This window comes from Petromyzon marinus, chromosome 3, assembly GCF_048934315.1.
Source record: "Petromyzon marinus isolate PM22_M1 ecotype Great Lakes invasive population chromosome 3, UKy_Petmar_22M1.pri1.0, whole genome shotgun sequence".
Classification (NCBI taxonomy): domain Eukaryota; kingdom Metazoa; phylum Chordata; class Hyperoartia; order Petromyzontiformes; family Petromyzontidae; genus Petromyzon; species Petromyzon marinus.
In genome coordinates, this window is record NC_133669.1 from 2,833,609 (window position 1) to 2,857,603 (window position 23,995).

Below are 23,995 nucleotides of genomic sequence, written 5' to 3' on the forward strand. Positions count from 1 at the left end.
CGGACAAGATCCAGAAGCGTTGCTTCATCACAAAGAAATCCTAGGTCTACGCAAAAAGACAAAGGTGTCAGCCGCGTAGGCGAGTGTCGTGGCTCCCAGACCTGCGGTCCACGGGCCACTGGTGGTCTGCAAAAACCGTGGGAAGCGCTCCGTGGCACCGGTACTGATACTACGATTCAGGGTCGTTTTAATTGAGAAAAACTGTGTCGGTGTGCGCGGTGGGCCGGTGAAGATCGTCCTGGGGGGTTGACGGCAGTGAGCGGGTTCAGAGAGATTGAGAAGCACTGCTGTGTGGGGCACGGTTCACTCGACCCTCTTGTGCGAAGAGGACGGACGGCATTTGGCGAGACCAAATGCACGGACAGCAACAACCCTTGAAGGGTGTCTATTCTCTCTCTCTCTCTCTCTTCATCGGCCACTGAGTGAGCGTTCATTAATTCGCTTACGGGTTGGCATGTCCAGAGTCCCCGACTTCGGGACAGTGTCCAACAAATTACGGGAGACACTGCTACATGCCAGCAGCTGTGCCTCATTCATTCTGGGCCCTGGGTGTGCCGCCTGTTCCATTCCTCATTGCCCCTTCGCTCAGGGATCATGTGACAGCTGTTCAGCAGCAAGTACAAACATAGCCTGTGCCGTGCACGAATAATTTGTTCACCGACTCAAAAAGGTCGGTGCATATTCTGAGGGCATATTCTGAGGGCACAGTGGGCTGTGTGAATTATCCACTCAAAACAGTAAGACGCCTTTCATCGTCGCTCAACTCTGAACCAACCGCCACATATGCTCCGGCAAATACAGCAAGTGCTTTTGGAAAGCTAAACTTGAAAATGAAGAGCAACATGCCGACGTCCGTGAAGAAGCGTAAATTAGCTGCTTTGAAACACATGGATCGGCAATGTGAAATTACACAGAGAGACGGAAAGAGGAACACGTGGATGTGAGGACGTATGCAGATTAATGACATCATTAGGACACATTGCCGCTGGACGAGAACATTTAAAGCGTTGCACCCAATGAAGGGAACGTGCTGGAGAGGACGTCCAGCTTGGAGATGGAGTGATAAAATCAGCCCACATGTAGCTGCCTGGTGGATTCTTCAGTTCGCAGGGCCGTGAGAGATTTCCCAGCAGATTGGGGGAATTCTTCATCCAGCAGCGGACTGACCACAGCTGCTGATGATTGCGATGATGAAGAAATATAACCGATTCTCGTCATATGTTTTATTTGGTCATTTATGTATTTAACAAAAGAACATGAATAGGAAATCTTAAACCGACGTATACTTAATGTTGGGTTCCTTACGCCGCACGATTTGGCTCGAGTGGAAAGGAAGGAAGCAATATAGCTGTGAAAGTATTCTCACCTAGCCTTGGGTCGAGGGGAAGCTTCGCCAGGAAAGGCACGTTCATGCCGCGGCACATTTCCACAGCGCCTCCCGTGCTGGGCGGGAAAATCTGTGACTCGTTCTGAAGAAGGCGGCAAGATAACGCTCGTATAAACTGCGTGTGTTTAGTTTAGTTTGTTGTCCTTCTCCCATACCTCTGATTAGCACGGTTGGGTACGTAGGGTGCGGAAGAAGTTCACTGTACATAGGTACGTACATAAACCGTCCCCCGTGTTACTCGTACGTCCATACCCAAATTCAACAGGATGTCACGTAGTGTTGCCGAGCGACGTTTTACGCAGTTATACCTTGCACTTTGGGCAGATGAACCCACTCATGTTCTCTACGACGCCGATGATTGGTAGGTTCACTTTCCTGCAGAAGTTTATCTCCTTTCGTACATCTTGCAAAGACACCTCCTGAATCAGAATCAGAATCCGGATTTATCCTGGAGAAATCCGAAGGGTTATGAAGCTCTTTTTCACATATGTCCAGTAAAGGGGGGGGGGGGGGGCGGGACATAAAGTTACAACAACCAACAATACAACAAAAACAATAGGAGTGCAAATTATAGGAAAGTTAAGCACATAGCAATAAATAAATAAATAGCAATAAAATACGATTAAATTGTGTAAGTACATCAATTCCCAAGCTTGGGCAAGGCAGCAAAACAGCAAAAAAAAACTGTCCCAGACTACATAAAGACAACAAGCAACAGTCCCTCAATAAAATTGAACATTAAATTGACCATGAAGAGTGAAGGACACAGTTTAGTCCACCGTCTCCGTGACGTCCTGGTACATTTCTTGGTCAGAAATAAATTGAGAATGCAAATGTAGTATCCTTTATTTAACTAAGAGATTAAACATAGGCCCATCGGGACACGTGATACTCTTAGCCTCTGTGTGTTATATCAAGTCGTTAAGAAACCAAAATAATGTCTATTTTTTACGCAACTAATTTAGATTAGTTTCACGATTATCTGTAATAGATGTTGAAACAATGCTGCACCAACATATACCAAGTGTTCTTGTTGTAAACATACTGTATTCTCTGGACTATAAGATACTTGTGTAAAAGTGTACAAATGCAAAATATAAGTAATTATCACAAATATTTTAAAACAATTCTGGTAACATAATGTACAAGACTCGATGGTCTCCTGCACCAGAATCTACGGCAAGGTCGTCCACGGATAAGAGCAGCATCTCCCAAACCCAGCACACCAGGCAGCCTCCTCTATCTTGCTTCACCAGAGTACAGGACGTCCATCTTGTTTCACGAGGCAACGCCCCCAACCACTGTGTGGGGGCGACGCCCGACTGTTATCTAATCGGCCATAATCAAATCCAGATCAAAACCACAACAAGACTCGATAGTAAACCGAACAAAACTGTCGACAATGTTGTGTAATCTGGACCAGTTTTACGAGAAGGCAGTGGCATGGCGATAGCGCGACACAACGCGGATGTGTGAAGTCGCCAATGTGCGGCTTCACCTGTCGACACAACGGTCAGGAACGAGAGCGAGGTTTTCACTCAAAGCGGTAAACGGACAGCTTTTTTTTTGCGGAGGAAGAAGTGCAATTCGTATAATGGCTTAAATGTCACGAGTGGCCAATTGACCCCTTGTAAAATGTCAATTGCTGCAACCATGCCATAAGTAGGGCGATGAACGCAAGGAATGTTCCTCACAAACTCCAGGGGTGTTCAACTCAACGCAAGTAATGGCAAAGGGAAAAGTACGCAATTATGATATAATTGAAAATTTGAGACTATAACTGGATATGTGGAGTAAAACCCGTGCTAATTGTGCAGCCAAGTGGAATTAAAGTTTACAATTGGTGAAAATTACCTGCTATGACTTACAAAGAAAACGGGAAAAGAGCTGAAAAGTGCACGCATAAGGTATGGAGATATTCATGTTTGGAATTACACTGAAACAGAAAGAGGAACACTTAGAGCAAGGAACAAATGCAAGTCAGGGACATCACATTGACCATCAAGGAGAGTAAGTGGGCTTGGGAAGAATATGTTGTGAGAAGGTATGATGAAAAATAAGAATAGGTTGTACCCTTTCTGGCAATAAAACAGGTGTGTTAAGATGTTGAAACACCAAATAGACAGGTCTGTAATAACCACACGTACTTGTGGTGAACATGCAAATAAACATGCTCTGATAATATACGCATTGTCTTTGAAACTGATTGGCCTACACTAATCTTACCAGTGTCAGACCATAGAACAACGCCAACAGGCGAACAGTACATGGTTGATGGATGTGACTGATGACGGAATGGCAGAGAACATTGCCCTGAGAGGATAGCCCACAGCAGAGACGGAGCGATGAGATTTGTCCATATGCAGGAGTGAGATGCGTTGTGGCATCGCAGGACGGTAGGGGATGGTGATGACGTGGAAAGGTCTTCCTCCAGCAGTGGACAGACAATTGTTGATGATGATGGTGATGGAAGGTTAGGAAAATTACAATATTTACATGGTTAGATAGAGTATGGATATATTATTTTTTGTTTTATTTTATTTTTCTACCTTCGTGACTTTCCCGAAAGACCCAAAGAGTATGGATTCCTGCAGTCACGAAAGCTTCAAATCAAGATAGAGCAGTGTTTTGTTTGAAAATAGTGTTACCTTGAATTCTGTTTTAACTTTATTTAGCAAACCAAGACGGGGCGGGGGACATGCCAACACGGCAAGCCTTTGGTTCATTGATTATCTGCGATCGCAGATTCCAATTTGAGAAAACTGGGCACGGGGATATGTGGGGCTGAAGAGTGCTGGAGAGTGGAATGCCTGCTCTGATGATTTATCGTGAGGTGCGGCGGTGGGGGAGATGTGGGTATTTGCGTGGGAAAGGGGGAACGAGGGGAGGGCACAGGGGGAGGGGAGGGTGGAGGAGGAGGACGGAGAGGACAGGGTGGTGAGTATGGGGGAGGGAGGAGTGGGGAGTTCTAATGCTCACCACTCCGAATAGTGTGGTTTGGTGATTAATTGGTATGGATAGGAATTGGGGGGAGGGTAAATAGCTTTCAAGGTGTGTGATTTACATGGTTTCGTTCTGTGTTAAGGATTTCCAGAAATTATGCCCACCCCCCCTTCCTGTTCAGTAACTGGGGCTATGTACTGGGGCTCGTGTTGAGTTGAAATAAAAACAATTTTAAAAAATAATTGCCTGAATATCACGAGTCCTAAAAAGCTCTTAAAGGATTAATCACTGTGAATTAACATAACACACATTGTGTAATGCCTACCGCTGAAAAATATCACATCCTAAAAATATCTGGGCATTTGGTTGCATAATCATCTGTACCTTAAGACACATGGACAAAACGTTACCAAGATGTTTAAAATGTCATTTTTTGAATCCAGCTCTAATCAAATTATTCTCATTTCCTTCCCGATGATAATTGACTGTAGTAATGTGGGATAAAAATACACTGAAGCCACAGCCTGAAATGAGCTAGACCCGGTCGGTCTTCCACCCAGCCCTGGCATTTCACCTCTCATAAGAGTTATGTTGTCCATCATGGCCAACTCTATATATCTTCAAGAGAGAGTGCTTGCCTGTAACATCTGGCAGTTCAGCATTTAATCAAGCAAGCCCGCTGATAAGACGCCATATGTCAAAACCAGCCCAGTTTGCTTGTATTGAATTTACTCCTTGGGGGCTGCGAGAGCCATTGGGTTATAGGGACAGTACTTTACATTTGATGGGTAAAGAGACAAATGTATGGTGAGAGGGAGACATTACCTGCTAATCAATTTTGTTACTATAATGTAACCGAATATCTTACCATCTCAAAAATGTAATGCAATGGTCAAAGTGTGAACAAAACCTTTGCAGATAGGTAACGTATTCACTCAACAGACAAAAATAACAATGATAACCCCGGAGAGTCAGGCTGAGTCTGGAGGGTCCAGCTGTATTTGGTGGGATGTTTGTCCAACAGCGATGGCACCAGCGTTTCCGCATGACGCTTCACATTCGCGAAGCTTAACATTTCCTCGCAAATACAACATTTGGTGAGTTTATTTGCCTAATTTAAGTGTTGATTTAATTTAGATTTGCCACACAGATGGTCCCGTTTAGCCAGCTGGCCGGCTATATCGTAAGGGAGTTCCGTGGTGTGTGAGTGCAGCAACAGCAACAACATCTATATTGCAGAGAACGAATACAGGATTCTGAACCCTTTCACGCTCCGATGACGTACGTGTAGGTGTACGTCATCATTTTTTCTTCACATTCCGTTCCCATGACGTACGTGTACATAATGAAAACGAAACCGGAAGGAAAACTAAAATTAAATAACTTTTTCGGTACCAAGGCTCCCACAAGGCTGTGTGGGAGGGCACGTGGCACAGTTTGGCACCAGCTATCACAGAGTGCTGTCGTGTCGCTACGGTTATCTGCGGTGAGTAACAATGTCTTTAAAACAGCAGAGGCTATGCCTCTCTAAATAAAATGAATGCTAACCGCTGACACGTTCCGGAATTCGGCGGTGAACGGGACCCACCACCCTGCTACTTGCAGAAGTCTCGGAACGCTAAAGGGTTAAGGAATATTGCGCACTGCATTGCGCTCAGAAACAATGCCGACCATGTCAGCTTTCAACAGGTTTTGCATTGCCCTTGACAAAGGTGTCACCTGGGGATTAACATTTCATGCAAACTAACAATACCTCATTAGTGTCACGCACCATGATCACCTTTGTCTTCTCTCTCGTCTCTCGTGTTGAACACTGGAATTGTACTCATTGGTTTTTTCGGTAAAGTCACGTATGTAGAAATACAATAAAATTATATTAAAACAAAAAACAATCACGACGTTTCGATCACAATGCAAGCGATCTTCATCAGGTGTCCAAATCACGGAGGTAAATACAACAAAAAGATGAGAGACGAGAATTCAACAAACCTGAAAAAACATTATGTGAAGCACATCCAGTCAGGCCAACAACACAGTTAGACACTTCCTGGCGGACCACGATTTTCAGAAGAGTGTTAAATTTCGTGTTCAACCTTTGGATTGCACATACCAGCATAGATAGAATGAAAAATACGAGGTACACGGTCAGTAGAAATACATATACAAGTCCACCAAGAGGTAAGGAGGGAGGAAAGACGGACAGGGAGGCAGAGAGAGAGGGGGGGCGAAGGGATGAACAGAAGCTTAAATAGGAAATACAGTTGGAGGGGGGAGGGGCCAGAGCGAGAGCGGCAGCTCAAACACGCACATCTTACACATACAAAACGGCAGCTCAAAAAAGGACCACCTCTTGTAAATATACGTGACTTTACCGAAAAAACCAATGAGTAATTTTATGCAGTCACGAAAGCTTTAATACTGGAATTGTACTTTCAATTGAATTTGATCTTGTTTTCTGTTAATTTAATCTCATTTGCTACTTTGATGTTCCAAGCCTAACCGTGTACATTATGTGATGTATTACATAACTTGGTGTGCTTTTGAGTAAATGTTGTGATGTATAATTGCTGTACTCTTTGGTTCTTTCGGTAAAGTCACGTAGGTAGAAAAATAATAGATCACGACGTTTCGATCGCCACACAAGCAATCGTCTTCAGGTGGGGAAGAAGAAGATTTCGATTGCCACACAAGCAATCGTCTTCAGGTGGGGAAGAAGAAGATGATTTCGATCGCCACACAAGCAATCGTCTTCAGGTGGGGAAGAAGAAGATTTCGATCGCCACACAAGCAATCGTCTTCAGGTGGGGAAGAAGATGATTTCGATCGCCACACAAGCAATTGTCTTCAGGTGGGGAAGAAGATGATTTCGATCGCCACACAAGCAATCGTCTTCAGGTGGGGAAGAAGAAGATTTCGATCGCCACACAAGCAATCGTCTTCAGGTGGGGAAGAAGAATATTGCTTGTGTGGCGATCGAAACGACGTGATCTATTATTTTTCTACCTACGTGACTTTACCGAAAGAACCAAAGAGTATGGATTCCTGCAGTCACGAAAGCTTCAAATCAAGATTATAATTGCTGCTTTGATCTTTGTTTAAACCAGGGCTGCCATTAAAGAGAATGTGCTGTGAAAGGAAACGTTTAATGTCAATGGGCTATCGCCTAGGTATTAATAAATAAATTTACATTATTTAACATTTAGTGTATATAAATACCATGTCTGTGTTGAAACGTGTCACTGTGAAAATAATAGAGTGTAAACTTTAGCATAATAACAGTTGAATAAAACTTTGATACGAAGATCTTACCAAAAAAAAAAAGCATTTAACGCGTTCAACGTAAACTTTACAATAAAAAAAAGAGTTGGCTGCAAATTCTGAAGCAACACCACAGCTGGTACATTTTAGGAAAATAAAAAAACATATAAAGTACGCCGAGTTGTGCACGAGTGTACGTCACGACTAGCACGGTCGGCTACGTACGGTGCCGAAGGCGTTCAACGACACGCGCGTAACGTACGCACGAACCTGTGGCGTGGTGATGATCACTGCCCCGTCGAGGTTCGTTTCACTCAGATACTGGACGATGGACAGGTGCTCATCCGAGGTGCCCGGCGGAGTGTCCACCACAAGGTAGTCTACGGTGCCCCAGTTCACGTCCCGCAGAAACTGCTTGATCAGGCCTATCGGCACAGAAGAAGATAACAACAGAGATAACACAAGGGAAGGCGGGGGGGTCGGCTCAAAGCCAACTTCACCTCCGATTAGCACGGTTGGCTACGCAGGGTGTGGAAGAAGTTCAATGTACATACATACGTACATACATACGTACGTACATACCTGAGGAGCAAACCGTCTAATTGGCCCGTGGGCGAGAGCAGAATTTAGTCACCATCTAAGAGGGCCAATAGTTAATGAAACCAGTTTCTGTATTCTGTGATAAAATACTTCATTAAACAAGGTGAATGCACAATTAACTTTCATTGGCAACTTAAACCTATTGGTACAACTCAAGTGTTTCCTTCCCAGCTGGTACCAACAAGTAATATATTTGGTCTGGGCCAAAGGACTACATTGATAACACTTTGCGAACACCACCCACAGACTGAACGAAGTTAACCCGGGAACCACTGCTGCTTTCATTGAGCGTATTTGTTAAAAGAGCCAACAGAGTTAATGGGAAAAGCACTGCTGAGAAATCGCTAACAGTTTTCACGGGAGAAGTGCAACACATAGCACACGTAGGGAGGATGTTTGCGGCTCGGGCCCAGCGGGGAATTTGTGGCGCCCGCTCGGGATAACGTGCCGACTACTGTGGGCACATCCGTCCCTTGGGTACGGGCGAAGGGGGGCAACCGCTTCGACATCACAGTGTCAGATGTCACACTTCTGATTTAGTTTGAAGGTGTGGGGGGGGGGGGGGCACACAGTGGGGTTTGCCCCGGGCCCAGAACCCCCCCGAAATACGGCCCTGCCTGTGGCCACGGACTGTATGTATGTTGAACTTCTTTCGCACCCTACGTAGCCAACAGTGCCAACCGGGAGGTGCAAGCGGGTGGGCCACACAGAAACGCAGCACCCACCCCTTCTCCCTGCCTCCCTCCAAGCCAGCACCACCGGCCAAGCCTTAGCATGCTGCCTGCAAACCTTCAGAGTTAGCTGAAGTGAACCATGACTCCAATAGCTCAATCACCTGGCCAAGCAGCTTATCCGCTTGTCAAACGAATGAGAGACCCCAGGGCTCACAGTGAGTAAAGTCGGCTAAATTCTTGCCACGTCTCCTCATTAGATGTATGTCCCAACTGTTTAAAGCGTTCTTTCAACGCATTGAGAACTCGGCGATCTGGAATGGAGAGGGGGGAAGCCAATCACGATTTAATCACTTTGTACTTTTAATTCTATTCCACGGAAGCCTTCTTCCGCGTAATCAGAAACAAGCAGATTTCTTATCCGGGACAACGTTGCAGATGCCAACTGGAACAGGTCCAAAAGGAGGACTCTCTCACCAACATATTTCAATTATCTTACGTTACCATTTTAAGCGCCGAGTTATTACTCCATAAGAAAATTAAATAGAAATGTTTACAGAATGCGATTATGAATACGTTTACAATGCAGTGGGGTTAAATTATGAACCCGAGGACCTGAATTTGATTCCTCGCCACGGTTAAACATCAGTAGTAAAGTGACATCTGAACCAGTCCTGAGCCGCCGAAATTTACAAGCACACACTGACCAGCATGGTGAAGTATGGTCAACCTCCCTCCACTCCCCCATGACCAACACTGCATGGGGATGCCTTCATTTAGTGGTAGGATTAACATAGGGCTGATGATTATGACATGTATTTCTTTATTAACATAATCGTATATCGTTAATATCGCTGTTTAACCACTCAATCAGGGAGCGATTCTACCTTAAATGCCTGTATTGATATTAGGGGTGTACTGTAATGATTCACTCGCCTCGCAAGGTCACGATTCAGAGTCGCGATTCTATTCAAGGATTGATTATATTTTTAACATTGCAGTGAATGTAGCAGCACCTAGTGGCTAGGACGGAGTCACGTGAAACCATTATATACGTCTTTGATTTGAAAAAACATCGATTCTCATGATACACGCGATTTGAACGGGTGTACCGTGAGCTTACAAATGGAAATGAACCGGTGACTCGTTACGTTGTTACACCGATAACTGCCCTGATAGCAGATACATTTCGTTAGAACCAACAGGTCTCTCTCGTCCTCACTGTTGACATGTTCAGTTCTTGTCTGCGGTAATCTTGAACTTATGTATTTAATCCCATTTAGCTATCATCTCATTTTAAAACACGGGCGTTCTAAACACTGGACTCGGAAAGCCATGCGGTAGGCATTGTAGCGATCTGCAATTGTAGGCTCAAATAATTTAGGTACTTCTCAGTATGCATTGGCTGCACACGCCCACAGACACACATTTGGTGACCGCAATGCATCGCCTGCTACGGAGACGTGAAAGTAGCAATCATTTAAATTGTATAGCAAAAAAGACGGCACCATACCTATTGGTGTACGTACAGAAGCCTCTTGTATATGGACTTCATGCATACATACATATATATGTGTCCCCTTCAGGAGGGTATTTATATTCTCTGAATAAATTGACTGTCATGGCCAAGGCTGAAACGTGCAAGACAACGCTCTTAACAAAGTCGCGCGACAAAACGTTCAAATGCAAACTTCGGTTGATCAGCGTGGAGAATACCGACAGGTTTAAAATAAGTTTCACGCAACGCCCAGCGTTGCGATGTGGCACGCTATTTATACGTGAACGGTGCCATTAGCGCGGCGCGTTATTTGAAGTGCTGTTCCCTTTATTATAGGTAGGGAGCAGACTTGCAGCATGCGTGGCGTTTCCGCTATTTTCAGATCGGGCACATTTAGCTGGCAGGGCAGCACGCATTGCTTTCGTTCCTGGCATTATTCTGGGACACTGTGCCTGGCTGCCTGGACTGTCTCGCATACTTGTTAGATAATTCTACGCTCCCCCTCCCACATGTGCAAGAGCTGCAACCAAAAATGAAGTGTGCTCATCTTCGGGCTCACTAACATCCACCGCGGGGAGTAAATCACTTTCCAAGATGGGGACACTTTATCTACGAGGGTAAATATAGTGTTTAATCTTGATGGCTATGCACGCAGATGTAGCCGAACGCAGATATACTCGTTCGCGCGACATGAAACAAATCCACATTCTGACTCCATCATCCTCCTCCTTACCGACCACAGCAGGCCAGCCTACCGTGCCGTGCAATGTAAACCAATGAAAAAAAAAGAGCCGGGATAAAACGTGCTTTTAATGTGCAGACTATCACCACTGATACAATTAATTCAGATGAATTCACAGCTCACGATAAATTACTTACAAAACGCACCGTGACCTTTTTAACGTGCAATCAAATCGGCTCAAGCACCTCTGGGAATTTGAAGCTGAAAAAGAAAATCCTGCCAATGTGGATGGAAACTCGTGCGGTGCTCGTAACCCAACACGCTTCTCCTGCGTGCCTACCACCCAAGCAGGGGCCGGGAAAAAATCAAATGAATAACTATTGCTGCAAATCGCACATGGTGTACAGTATGCGCTTGCAAATAGATTTGTACATACCATTCTTTTTCGGTCCGCGCCATATCACAGCATCATTGGGGCTGCTGAGCAGGAACCCCACCGACATGACACCTAAATTCTCCTGAACATACTGCGAATGCAAAAAACACATTATGAAGTTTGTAGATAAATAAATATTTCCTGAAATTATAATTTAAATTACTTCTCTACAGCCGTTGTGCCGTATGTTTATGCTTGCAACAGCTTTTTTTTGTCAGCGTCAGTATCACACTACAGTATTTCAAAAAGAAAAATGCATTGTCGAATAACTAATGTCGAGCGAGGATTCAGTGCCCTTGAAAACCTCCAGATACAAACCTCCCTAAACCCAGGTTCTAAAACAACGCCGTTAAAATTGTGGGGATTTATGTCGTTGTAAGCATAGACTTGACTATACGTACGAGCCAAATTTTGACTTGAAGTCATTCTAGAACAGCGTTAGAATTTATAAAACTCACTCGTGACCTTTTATACAAGGTACACAAAATCTATACTGTTATTATTTTTAATAGTACATTATCAGCACGAGTAAATTGTCGCATGTCATACCAATAAAACACAATTAGTGGAAACAGCCAAATGTATTATTTGGAAGAGGTCAGAGACCATTTCAATGTCCCTTTTTATAAATATATCTCCACCACCACCACCACCACAGTATTGAGGGGGGAAAAAAACCCAAATGAAGGTATTATACATCCATTTAAAAGTTGAAAGCAAGTTATTTTCATTACCAGACAAATTAAATCCGCACTGCACCACTGCACAAACGTTCAATGGTCACAAAACCAAAGGATTCCAGCCAAGGTTACAAAGAATGTCTTCAGGATGAGAACAACTCCTTTTCCGCTTCCCGCGTGTGTTTACACCGTTGTCATTCAGAACGGAATGGCCGTGAAGGACTCCTGATTTTATCACCTCACGCGGAGCTTTCAATATCGGTCTTTGGAAAAAGAAAAAAAAGGCTTCAGGATATATTTTGCCTCAACTGGTTTGCTAATTTTTTTTTTTAAAATGCACTGAAAATTTAATTTGAGCCAGAGCATGTGATTCATCGTACAATGAATCTGCCGGGTTTCAAACGATGGCTCAACAAGTCTGTCATCATATCAGGTTAGCAGACTGTGATAAAATTGTTTTAATTACAATTCACTATGTACATATGTATCAATAGATCGTTTTATTCAATTCGTGAATGTAATTTTACATTTAAGAATTATCTTTAATGAATTCAATGTTGAAACTATAAGGAATCAAGTTATCAATTACAGTATTTTTTTTGTTTAACACATGCATTTCCATAGTTGGGGGAACGGCAACATTCTGCACATTACATAACCCATCTAAATGTCAGAGTGCATACATACATATAAGATTAGACGTGAGAGTTTGCAGGACGTGTTGATATTTGCAAGAACCAAAAAATTAGCATTTCCTTGGTAACCTCAAAATAGAAAATGCCTGTGGACCTCAAAGCGGAAAGGCTGAGGCTGAGCGAGATAGAAAGTGCGTAGGTCAGCCCACTCTCTCCGCCTCCCTGCCTCTAACGGTCATCGGTTCGCCCGCCTGCGATGGCGGTTGCACCGCAATTTGTGAATGCTAGGAGGGTAATGGTTACTACCTATGGGGAGGGGGGCAGGGGGGAAATCCGCGGCATATCATGGTGAAAAGAATTATGATTTCCGGTAATACCGGAAGAGAGGATAACGACATGTGGTGCATTCATAATTACACAACTAACAAAAACAACGGGACCTTTAATCGTGCCCGGGAAGACTTACAGATTTCCCAGGACAGCTACTTCAAAAAGAGGACGATTCAGTGAAAACAGGATGGGTGGCTACCCAAGCCGGGGGTTTTTCGTGGTTCCTTTGCTCCAGTGTTGTCCTACGTTTGTTGATTCTTGTTCGTTCGTTTGGTTGTTTAGCCCTCTCACAACTGTTTTTCAACTCAGTGTTTCTGCAGTCATTTAAGTCCTCAATATATAAGAATCGGTATCCCTAACCTGTGTTTATTCTGGTTGCGTAATCATAGTCTGCAAATTAAGTCCAAAGTAACAAAAACATTTTTTTTTGACAAACCAGCCTGCGGACAGATTTAACGGCCGATTATTCTATTCGCAGTCCAGTGATGAGACACTGCGGTGAGCATTGCGTATCTGAAGCCGCACATGGAGACCCAGAATGCCATTACAGGGTTGAGGTATTTACGCCATTATGATTAGCACAGGCGACGAGGGGAGGTTTGAGAGCAGTGGCGCGTTGGATCAAGCACTGCGCTGATGCCGCCTTATCTGAACTCGAACGTTGGCCACGGGCAAACATCGGCGGCCAAATCGGCTGCCAGTGACATCTGAAATGGCCCCTGGGACTTCGCCGACTCGCGGTGGCCAGCGTGTTCAAGTGCGGTCAACCAATCCCCATGACTATAAAACAGTTTGTTGAGTTAGGCCTTCGTCCAGCAGTGGATTGACAAAATGGCTGAAAAATTGGTATTTAATAAAAAAAAATTAATTACATTTTATTTAAATGTTTTTTTGTCATTATTAGAACTATTGCGGTAGGAATTCAAATGCACGCTATCAGCCATTTAGTTTTCTCAACAGTTACAAATGTTTCACTTCAAATCTCATCGAAAATCTGAATTTTAAAACGTGAAAATGAAGTTGGGGACTTTTTTATCGAAAACTAATCCTGCTTCTCATCTTCGGCGTGGCAACCTTTGGAAGCTGCTGCTTTTATGTCTGTCCTAGGCCAAGCTCAAATCAAATACAAATTAACCTCGAAAACCACCTAGGATTCGCTCAATTTTATCTTTCATTCCACCTCATGCTTTATCTCACAAACTAGCTAATCCACTCATCACTGCCATTTCTACTTCAAGACTGGTTATCATCTCGCTCTTTTCAACTCCAGAGTGAGATTCATTGGACGAAGTTCATCTTAAATGCATACACACATAACTCAGTCTCTTATCTCCACAAGATGATTAATCAGGACCAAAACCCTCAAAAGTCTTTGGTGCCCCCCAGAGCACTGAAGTGGACTGTATCCGGGACAAAAAATACTCCATTAATGGCCCAAACACCTCTAGTGTCATTGCTTTCAAAATATCCTGGTTAACTTTCCCATATAATTCAGAATTTGATGCCAAGCTGTCGATTCCACGTAATAACTTCACTTGCAGCCATATTTGACATAAGATACCAGTGCAATAAACGTACAGTCAGTATAAATGTGTTTCTAAAACTTTTAATGGTTTTCAAAACTTATTCCTCCAAGCCAACCTTTGTTATAGGGCAATTTATTTTATTTAATATGGTTTGCATTTGTGCAAGATTTAGATTTCTTCCGTGTATTGCAGCTGTTTTTTGCTCCTATTTGGTTATTTTTGCTCTGATTTATGTTAGCTTCATCTTTGTACTTGTATTTACGTTATTGTTTTTACCATGTTGGTGACCAAGGGCACCCTTTGCAATTGAGACTATCCTTGTCTCTTGAGTTCTCACCGATTTAAAATATACTTTAAATTGTCCTCTTGTTGTCTCTCAATGTAATTCTAAACATCTTTCCATCATTTGCACTTCCCACTTTCATTGTTAATGTCCATGTTTCTGTATGTTGATTCTAAATGTGGAGGGAAAAACCGGAGGGCCCAGAGAAAAAGCCACACGACCACGGGGAGAACACGCAAATTTCAAATATACAGGCATCAGGGTTGGAATTGAACCCACGACCTCCTGTATACCGTTAACATTTCGCCACCCTGGCGCCCTATATACACCTTCTTTAAACAAAATTCAATATTTCCAAGTACAAATACCTTGGAAAGTGTTACAGAAGCCATGCATATGCATGGGTTTTCCTCGTTGTTTTGTGAAGGACGATATAGAAGGAAGACAGAAACGGGAAAAGGACGAGAGGAAGGCCAAGGATTAGGACGGTGGAGGAGGAGCTGGAGGAACGGGGCATTTGTGGAAATGAAGAGGAGGGCAAGGAGCTGAGGAGGATTGAGAAGTTGACAACCAAGGACCCTGCTGTGAAGGCACAGCGCCAAAGAAGATGTCAGACATTGGATTTTGGATTTTTGTTGTTCGCTTGCTACAAAGCCAGGAGCAACCAATGCAGAAGCTTACGGATGACTTCGCGTGCCACTTTTGGATCGCGGGGGGAGTGAACTCCTAAACACCGCCCATTTGTTATGTTGTCGGGGGGGGGGGGGGCACGGAGATTATCTGAGTGCTGTGTCACCCTCTGGGTGTGACACTGGGCTAATCCTCAGTTTGGAGGGGGCTGTGAGGCGACGGCGAACATTCACCGTGCCCACGTTACGACGGCTCTCTCTCCAGAATCTACAACGCCACGCGCCGCGGTTTTCTGTAGGCTGCAGTATGACAATGCAGAGTTGGCACAGCAGCGCTGGATTGTAATTGCGTTGGTTAGCCGAGAGTTGCGCATAGCGAGTCATGACTTTTTTTATAGACATGAACAATGCATGAGAAATCCAATTAATGAAGGTAAATAAAAATACTGTACCGTCAAACGACAATTTTTTAAAACCCATGACCCATCACAACAAGTTTAATAGTCTAACATTTTGAAACATTCTAGTTAAGTTAAAGAACATTTTGCTGGCATAACAATTATAAAACCATGAATAAATCCTCACACGAAAATAAGCATTTTGTACATTTCTTCCGATTGTTCCTCAAGACCATGAACACTGGTTATACCATGGTCTCATGTGAAAACTGCCCAGCAAAAAATGTATAACGGACAGAAAATGTTGGGGTTGGTGCCTTCAACATATATTTTGTTGTTTAAATAAATAAGCCAAACATGCTATTGCATACAAAATCTTGGTCATGCAGACTTTAGGAAAGCACAGGGTATTTTTGGAATATGCTAGATTGGAAATTTCACAGATTGACATGGGCACGGAGGCACAAATTGTATCCTGCCTACACTGTGACAGTCCAGCCATTGAAACGACACATTCCATAATCTGGCATAGGGGTTGCTGCAGCAGAGCAGTTGTGTGGCAATGGACACGGTCCTGTCAATCACACCACCTTTCTTCTGGGCCCAGGAAGGGAAGCGTTACAAATAATAAAGTCTGAAATATCTGTGCCCTAACAGCCTAGAGACGACACAATCAGTTAAAAATAATGCAAACACGTAAGCGGATCAAGCGATAAAAGGTGGAATAGTGTCCTAATTTACAACAAATTCTACATTGCATATAACATTGCAATAACTTCGAGCCCTTTGTCAATCTACTTCTGGAGAAAGGACTCCCCATGCCGTGTCCGTCATGGGGGTAGTATGATCAATTGGTGAATGGGACGCACCCAGAATCGGTTTGGATGTTGCTCACTCCTGATGCTAGCCATGGGTGGGAATCAAAACTCAGCTCGCGGGGTTCAGAGCAATGCCTCCCCCACTGCTCCCAACATGTCATACACTGCTCTTTACTTATGCGTGCGTTGATTTATACGTGTACTGTGAAGTAGCGACCAATGATCTGTTGCATGTTGTTTTGTGGTGGATTGTCAAGTCGCTTACCACAAGAGACCAGCCCGCACCACTCTGATGAACCTAAAAAGAGAGAAAAACAAAACCATCAATATATTTTAAAAAAAGATCAACAACCAAAATAATGTTGGTTTGTATAAATATTATATTTATGTTTGGCCCTGGTATGAAGCTGCTAATAGATGTGATGATACCGGAGGATGGGATATCAGAGAATAACACTGGTTTACAAAAACAATTGCAGAATTGCAAGAATCACATTTGGGGATGACAAAATTAAACGTATCTTCATTTAACCTCTGAAATGAGATACAACGTATGCCAAACATAATATTTACGATAAGGAAAACAACCCAGGTAGGGCTTCAGTCGTGTACTACAATATAATCCTATATCACTCGGTCCTTTGGTCTTTTTGAACCGCTTCAAACGATTAAAATGAAATTGGAACCACGCAAAAACTGACACCGTGGAGAATTTGGAGAATGCCCTAAGCACCGTTTTGTGCAGCTGCTTCTACTGCTGCTACACAGGCTTCATTTCCCCTGCAGTATACACAGCTCCATTACTCATGTCCACTAATACAAGCACAGTTAGGACACTTGGAATTTGAATTTGACGTGCTTGATTTTATATATGTATACATATATAAAGTAAACCTACAAGCAGCCATGCTGCAAAAGTATGCAGAATACGGACTCAAAGACTATGAAATAATCTATCCGATTTATCTTTTGCCAACGAGTAAAATGAATGATTAAAAGCAGTCTCACGTAATGTATGTTTACATTGGATGCTCTTTTCGGCATGCCAGAGAAGCTACGCCCTATCAACAAAGACTGACTTTCATGCACTTTGCTACATCAATGCATTGATTTCAACCCATGTACAACAATTCCTTTGTACTGCGAATGTCACCAGAAGACACACACACACGGACGGAGAGCCTCCGTGCAAATTCTACTTGAAGCAGTTTCGCTGATAAACACGGCCACTTTTCTTGTGCGTGACAAGAATGCTGGCGAGCAACAGTGGCATCTTGTACTGCGGCCGTGCTTCTGTACGGGGCCCGTGGGGCAAGCACAATCGGTTCATTTAGGGCCATTACAGAAGCTGTCATGCTGCTGAATGAAAATGCAAAAGGAGTACGTTATCATACAACTTCTAGATTTACCGGCTTTGAGACGCATTTTCTCAGTGGCGGGGGGGGGGGTTCTTCATGTTTTTAAATTATTCAAAGTAATTAACTGCTCAAATAGGTTTACGCAGTGAAAACTGTCAAGGGAAAATGCTTTGTCATTCAGGTGGATGGGCGACTCCAACGGGTAACGCCACGCGCACGGCTGAGCACTGAGGCAGCAACCGCACGGAGGGCCTGATTTCAAGGCCCAACCCTCAGAGTCAGGTTTTCACCTTGGCAGTATATGAGGGAGCCTCAACATTTGACTCGGCTCAGCTGTGAGGCATTCATTCATTACACTCGCACAGAGTGAACACTCACCCGTTCATTTGCAGGCGGCGAAGCATCCATAACAGAAATGCCGTAGAAATATCGCAATTTGGCATAGGCCTGCTATGCGGTATAACTTCCAGGTCATTTCAAAACTGGATGTTTGCCGGGATTGCTTAAAGGGGTTTTGAATAGATAATGCCTTGTTATGTGGCTCGTATGTATGCTGAACTTCTTTCGTACCGTACGTAGCCAACCGTGCTAATCGGAGGTGCACATGATAAAGGTGCACATGATAAGGTTTTGTGGGTTAGATCGCGAAAATGTAAACGTGTCGTACACCCACCTCCACACGACACAGCCAATTGGTAAAGTTTGTCACGTGACACATTGTATTGGTTGCGAACGCTCACGTGTTAAATTGGCTAATAACTGTTAAATAACTACATTTGGTAGAGGGGAAAATGGCAACAACAAAAAATTGTTAATGACCTTTAATTAAAAATGTTTGTTTTTAAAAATGTACAAGGCTAACAACTAGATAAAAAAAGCAATGAAAAGCACACGTAAACCATGATATAATAAAGATGTATATATGCCAGTATTACATTAGGTACCATATGTATAGTACAGTACTATACAGTACGTCATGTATCCGACCATCACATCCACCCTGGCCAATTACCTCCTCACCCAGTGCAACATCTGCACATGGAGTAACTTTCGCCTTGTACAGATGTCCACAAACCCGACCATTTCACACACAGCCGCGTATTCTTAATCTCGAGTATGTTCTCTCACTTCTAAAAAAGTAAATAATTTCCCCATGCATCAAAAAACACTTTTTACTGTGCATCAGTAACCTGTCTGTGCAGCGTGTAACTGTCATTTAGTTTTTTTTCATAGACGTTCACATTTTCTCACCCTTTCACAGTGTATACATAACCACTGGCACGGTGTTGTTTGCATGGAAAAACACCAAATAGCACCTCAATGGACAAAAACATAATGCAGAAAACAGAAGCAGAAATGGGGGAACAATCCTTTGGGTTGTTTTAAATTAGCCTAAATTATACGAAACAAAATCATTCGAGTTGAACATGTTTCACAAAAATGCACTTCTGTGTATGTTTTTTTAAACTTCTTTTGCACCATACGTAGCCAACCATGCAAAAAAAAGTGTACAAAGAAGCAGAGAGAGAGATACATGCCTGAAATGACACTCCTAAAAAATATAGAAAGAGCAAAAACTCGGATCACAGAAAAAATGCAAATTAGTCTGCTAATTGACTGGGAAGCAAGCGGGTGGGCATGGACAGGACACTTCACGTAGAGAGAATGGGCGCTGGGGGAGTACACACCCCAGGGAATGAGCACCACGGATGTGGAGGGATGAGATCAGCTCATGTGCAGAAGAGAGATTGGTGCATTGTGGGACCGTGAGGCTTTATCACTAAAAATGCTTTGAAAAAAACGCAACTGCAACCCAAAACATGAGTCAGTCGCCCAAGTGTATCGAGAAGGTGGCTCCCAACTGATTCGGGAAGTCACGTGGTCGTTTCTGTTCAAATGGAAATGGAGACGAATGTTGTCAATTCTCCAGTAGCCATGTTTGTAGCCATGGCGGTACTGGGTGCCGTCGCCAGACAAAAGCACAGGAAGTGGCAACCCAGGGCATCTTCTCTGTCTTTAAGGAGCCGTATAAGCACTTGCACTTACCTTTACGTTACAGAGTAATTCAATGCATATATATTCGACATCGACTTCATCATCCACAGCAATATCATTACCAACACCATCATCACAAGTACAGTAACATCACATGAAAACAATGAAAGTTTTACGAAACAATTAGATAGTGTTCAGTTGCAATCATCCCTCAGGGAAACGTCTCTTGTCGTATATGAGGGGGCACGAGTTACTTCAGAAAAGCAAATTCACAGAAAAGCGAAGTTTTCATTCACTCATCGAAGATGACATAGACGGCCCCTTTGCCTGAAATCTCCAGAATGTTTCCAGGCCCCACTGGCAGCCATCACGTCCTGGATAGTTGTTAAATATTCCCTCTTTCAGTTGCTAAGCCAGACCCATTAAGTCTGGTGACACCCCGTCACGTTTGGAAAGCTTCTCATTCAGTCGGCATCGCTCCGCATTCAAGTCTCCAGACCCCCGGCACTTTTCTCCAATGCCTCCCAAGTCGTCTCAGGGTTTTTTTTGTTGTCTCAGACCTCACTGCGGCGAGAGTAAAAACAGTGCCGGTCCTTGCCGTTCACTGCAACTACTTGCTTTCCCCAGTGGTGCCTCTGTTGACGTGCACTCGGAATCATTCATGATCCCTCTCCGTTGTCCACAACAATGTTATTTCTTATACAGTGAAGGCAGGAGAGAACTTCTCACCTGATGGCCTTGCAGCCCCATGATTCTTGGAATAGATGGACCGCAGATGTCAATGTCCAATAGAGCAACCTGAAAACACATTTTTACAAATATTTTGAATGGATATACTGTACTGTTTATCAGTAAACAAATTAAAACTTATATTCAAATTTCGCCCCTTTACAAGAAAAATACTCTGGGGGAAAAAAGTGAAAACTTCAAATGTTTCACTGCCATGTGTGAAGATATATAGATTTATAACGCATCATGCTGCGTTGTATAGCATAACGACATCAATCAAAATTAGATCATGAATTCACTAACCCTAATACCACGATAAACCTTGAGGCATCTGTAAATAACAGCACTATAAACACAACGTTTAAAAAAACACACACACACTTGGAATGTGCAATACCACCCGTGCATTGATTCAAACGCTCATGATAAACGCAGCAAATTGAACGTGTGAGAATGGATTGAGATATATATGTAAATTGCACGCTAAATACACCTGGAGGCTAATGGAATGAACAAGATAGGACAAACGGAACATAAAATATAAACGAGGAAATAAAAACCGAAAAAAATAACTGATTCCTCAATCAAATTGAGACACCCTGAATCACAACCAGCTCTTCAAATGGCCACGAGACTGAATCATTATGTGCCTAATATGTAATGTGATAATATTTTAAGATTGAAATGTGAAGTATTTCAAATTACATTGACATTGTACTCAAATGGCCCCTTACGGGTTATTTGCATCATTAACCTCCAAAGTACTGACTTCACACACTGCGATGCCAACCAGTGAGTCAAGCCCAGAGGTACGCTACGGTTAATTGGAAATAGCTCGGAACGAAAACCATTAACGAACACTGAAATTAGTGCAACCTGATAACAACATAAAAAAGATAGCAAATGTCACGCTGGATGCCAATGGAGAAAATCTTTGAAAGCGGTCCAGATCCCCTTGGGAGCTACAACTCCTAATTTGCAGAGGACGTTGAGAACAATGTTCTACAGAAGACATGTTAAAGCGATCACATCCACCAGTGAACATCCTTTAATGGGGCCAACAGCACTCACTGCCATTACAGAAGGTGTTCCCAAAATGCACAAAAAGTTGCCAATTCATCACGGAGTTAACAGCATACGATGACAGCGTTGGGAGTTAACCACTGCAGTGGTGCAGTAGTTAGCACACTGCACTATGCACCAAAACACCCGAGTTTGATCACTGGCCATGTCTAACGTGACATCTGAACTGGATGTAACTGGTAATGGACCTACCCCTGCACCCCTTTACAACCCACAATGACCTGTGTGGTGAAGTATGGTCAAACAACCTCCAAATGTCCATGACTGACAGCATGGGAAAGCCTTCAGCCAGCAGTGGATTGGCGTTAAGATAAATGTGTGCCTCCAAATGAATTTAATTTCCAATATGATAGAACGGAATGGGAGTTTCAATATGGTTGATACGGACAATGTACTGTAATGGGGAAGCCAGTTTAAATGTGGAGCTTCTCCAGGCCAATAGCAGTAATGTCATCAAGACCTGGGGGATTTATTTATTGATATTTTCGAAGCACTGGCAGAGAGAAAGAGTGGCTATAACATTTAACAGAGAAGACGATTTCACAAGGTAACGGTGGAAATGGGTGGATTTCCATATTTGAAGCACCAAATTTCACAAGACGGAAACTTGCAAATTAGAGAAGATAAACTTTTTTTGATGTACGATCGCAGTAAAAGAATCAAGGAAGAATGCTCAGGGAAAATGAGTTGCAGTCACTTTGTGCAGATTGTTAAAATAACTAGAATGGGCAAAAGAGTGGATTTACACTTTGTTTTTCGAAATTGTTATGAGATGTTGCATTTACAGAGTACATTCAACAGAACTGTTACTTTGGAAATCAAGAAACACGTGGCTCTGGTTTCCCTGCAGAGCTCCATTCAGGATGTATAGTTCTGCATCTACTCGGTAAAACACATTGCCACGAGCTTATATGATATATATAGGGCCTATACACCTTCACTTCCATTAGCAGCTCTTCCAACATAAAGAATAGACGAGAATACTTGCATACAATAAATAATGCCAGGACTTTCATTAGAGTATACGAGTTAAATGAAATAAAGGAATTCCATTCCCTTCAGTAATGCTTACACGCATTTTTAAATAGACTTGAAACATTTCACAATTGGGTGTAATAAACTGTCACGGCGAAGTAGAGTAAATAGCTTGAGTGAGTGACGCTGGGATTATAAAGGCGCATATGCAATATAATCCTATTATCCGCATTGATCTCTTGGAAACCTAATGTCGCAAGACGATCGCCCTACCCACAACTCATCAACAACTCCAATTAATCAAAAATTCCCCACCCCCCCCCACTCACGAGAGAGTGTGGAGCAATGCTCATCTTTGTTGGCAAGTGGTGGAAAATCCACATTACGATGGCAGAGATAAGCCCGTCTTTCGTATGGCTACTCTGGACGGCTCAACGGGGTGCTGCTCATAATATTGCCCCCGAGGAGCCGATGGGCTGAGTCAAACCAGCAAGTGGCGTTTTAACGCAAGGCCGTGGAATTGTTAATCGCTCCACCACAGTGCCATCTGCCATTCGGCCTTCAACTTGGCAGCAGACTTCTGGGTGCCAACAACGAATAACAACCAACGCCCATCATTAGCAACTTGCCGTTCCTCAGCCCTGAACATATACCAGGGATGACACATTTCACCTTACTGGACGTCTGTGGGGAAAAAAGAGCTTCACAGCTCAACCGGATTCCCCCAGTATAAATAAGGATTCTGAGTCTGATATTCCATTACAGTCAGCCACTACTGCCTGCACAATATGAAAATGCCACACCCCAGCCACCCGTGCCATATACTCCCTGCCCATGTTCAACTCCAGGCTCAATGACCTTCCTAAACTCTTCAGCCTATAACCACGTCTTCTCCTGCCACTGCTGGTGGAAGCCCCACCACTCAAGGGAGCTCTAGTGTATTTACACTCCTTTTCTCGAGTATATGCGCATATACACTCTACATATCACTGTCTACATGATGCGCATGTCACACTCTTTTTTGGCCAATGTCTTGAGATGTGGTTGTACTGTACTGTGTTCCATTTCATACATTAGCGCG

General features: G+C 43.4%; 1 protein-coding gene across 1 annotated transcript in view; it reads right to left on the reverse strand.

The window, feature by feature from the left end:
• The window catches only part of NUBP1 (NUBP iron-sulfur cluster assembly factor 1, cytosolic), a 51,562-nt gene that overhangs the window by 17,139 nt on the left and 10,428 nt on the right, over window positions 1-23,995 (reverse strand). The window contains exons 4-9 of the mRNA XM_032970354.2: window positions 20,857-20,925; window positions 17,040-17,072; window positions 11,476-11,566; window positions 7,859-8,013; window positions 1,696-1,806; window positions 1,367-1,469 (exon numbers count right to left, since the gene is read on the reverse strand). Coding sequence (XP_032826245.1) covers window positions 1,367-1,469; window positions 1,696-1,806; window positions 7,859-8,013; window positions 11,476-11,566; window positions 17,040-17,072; window positions 20,857-20,925 — 562 coding nt within the window. The remainder of the gene's footprint in view (window positions 1-1,366; window positions 1,470-1,695; window positions 1,807-7,858; window positions 8,014-11,475; window positions 11,567-17,039; window positions 17,073-20,856; window positions 20,926-23,995) is intronic.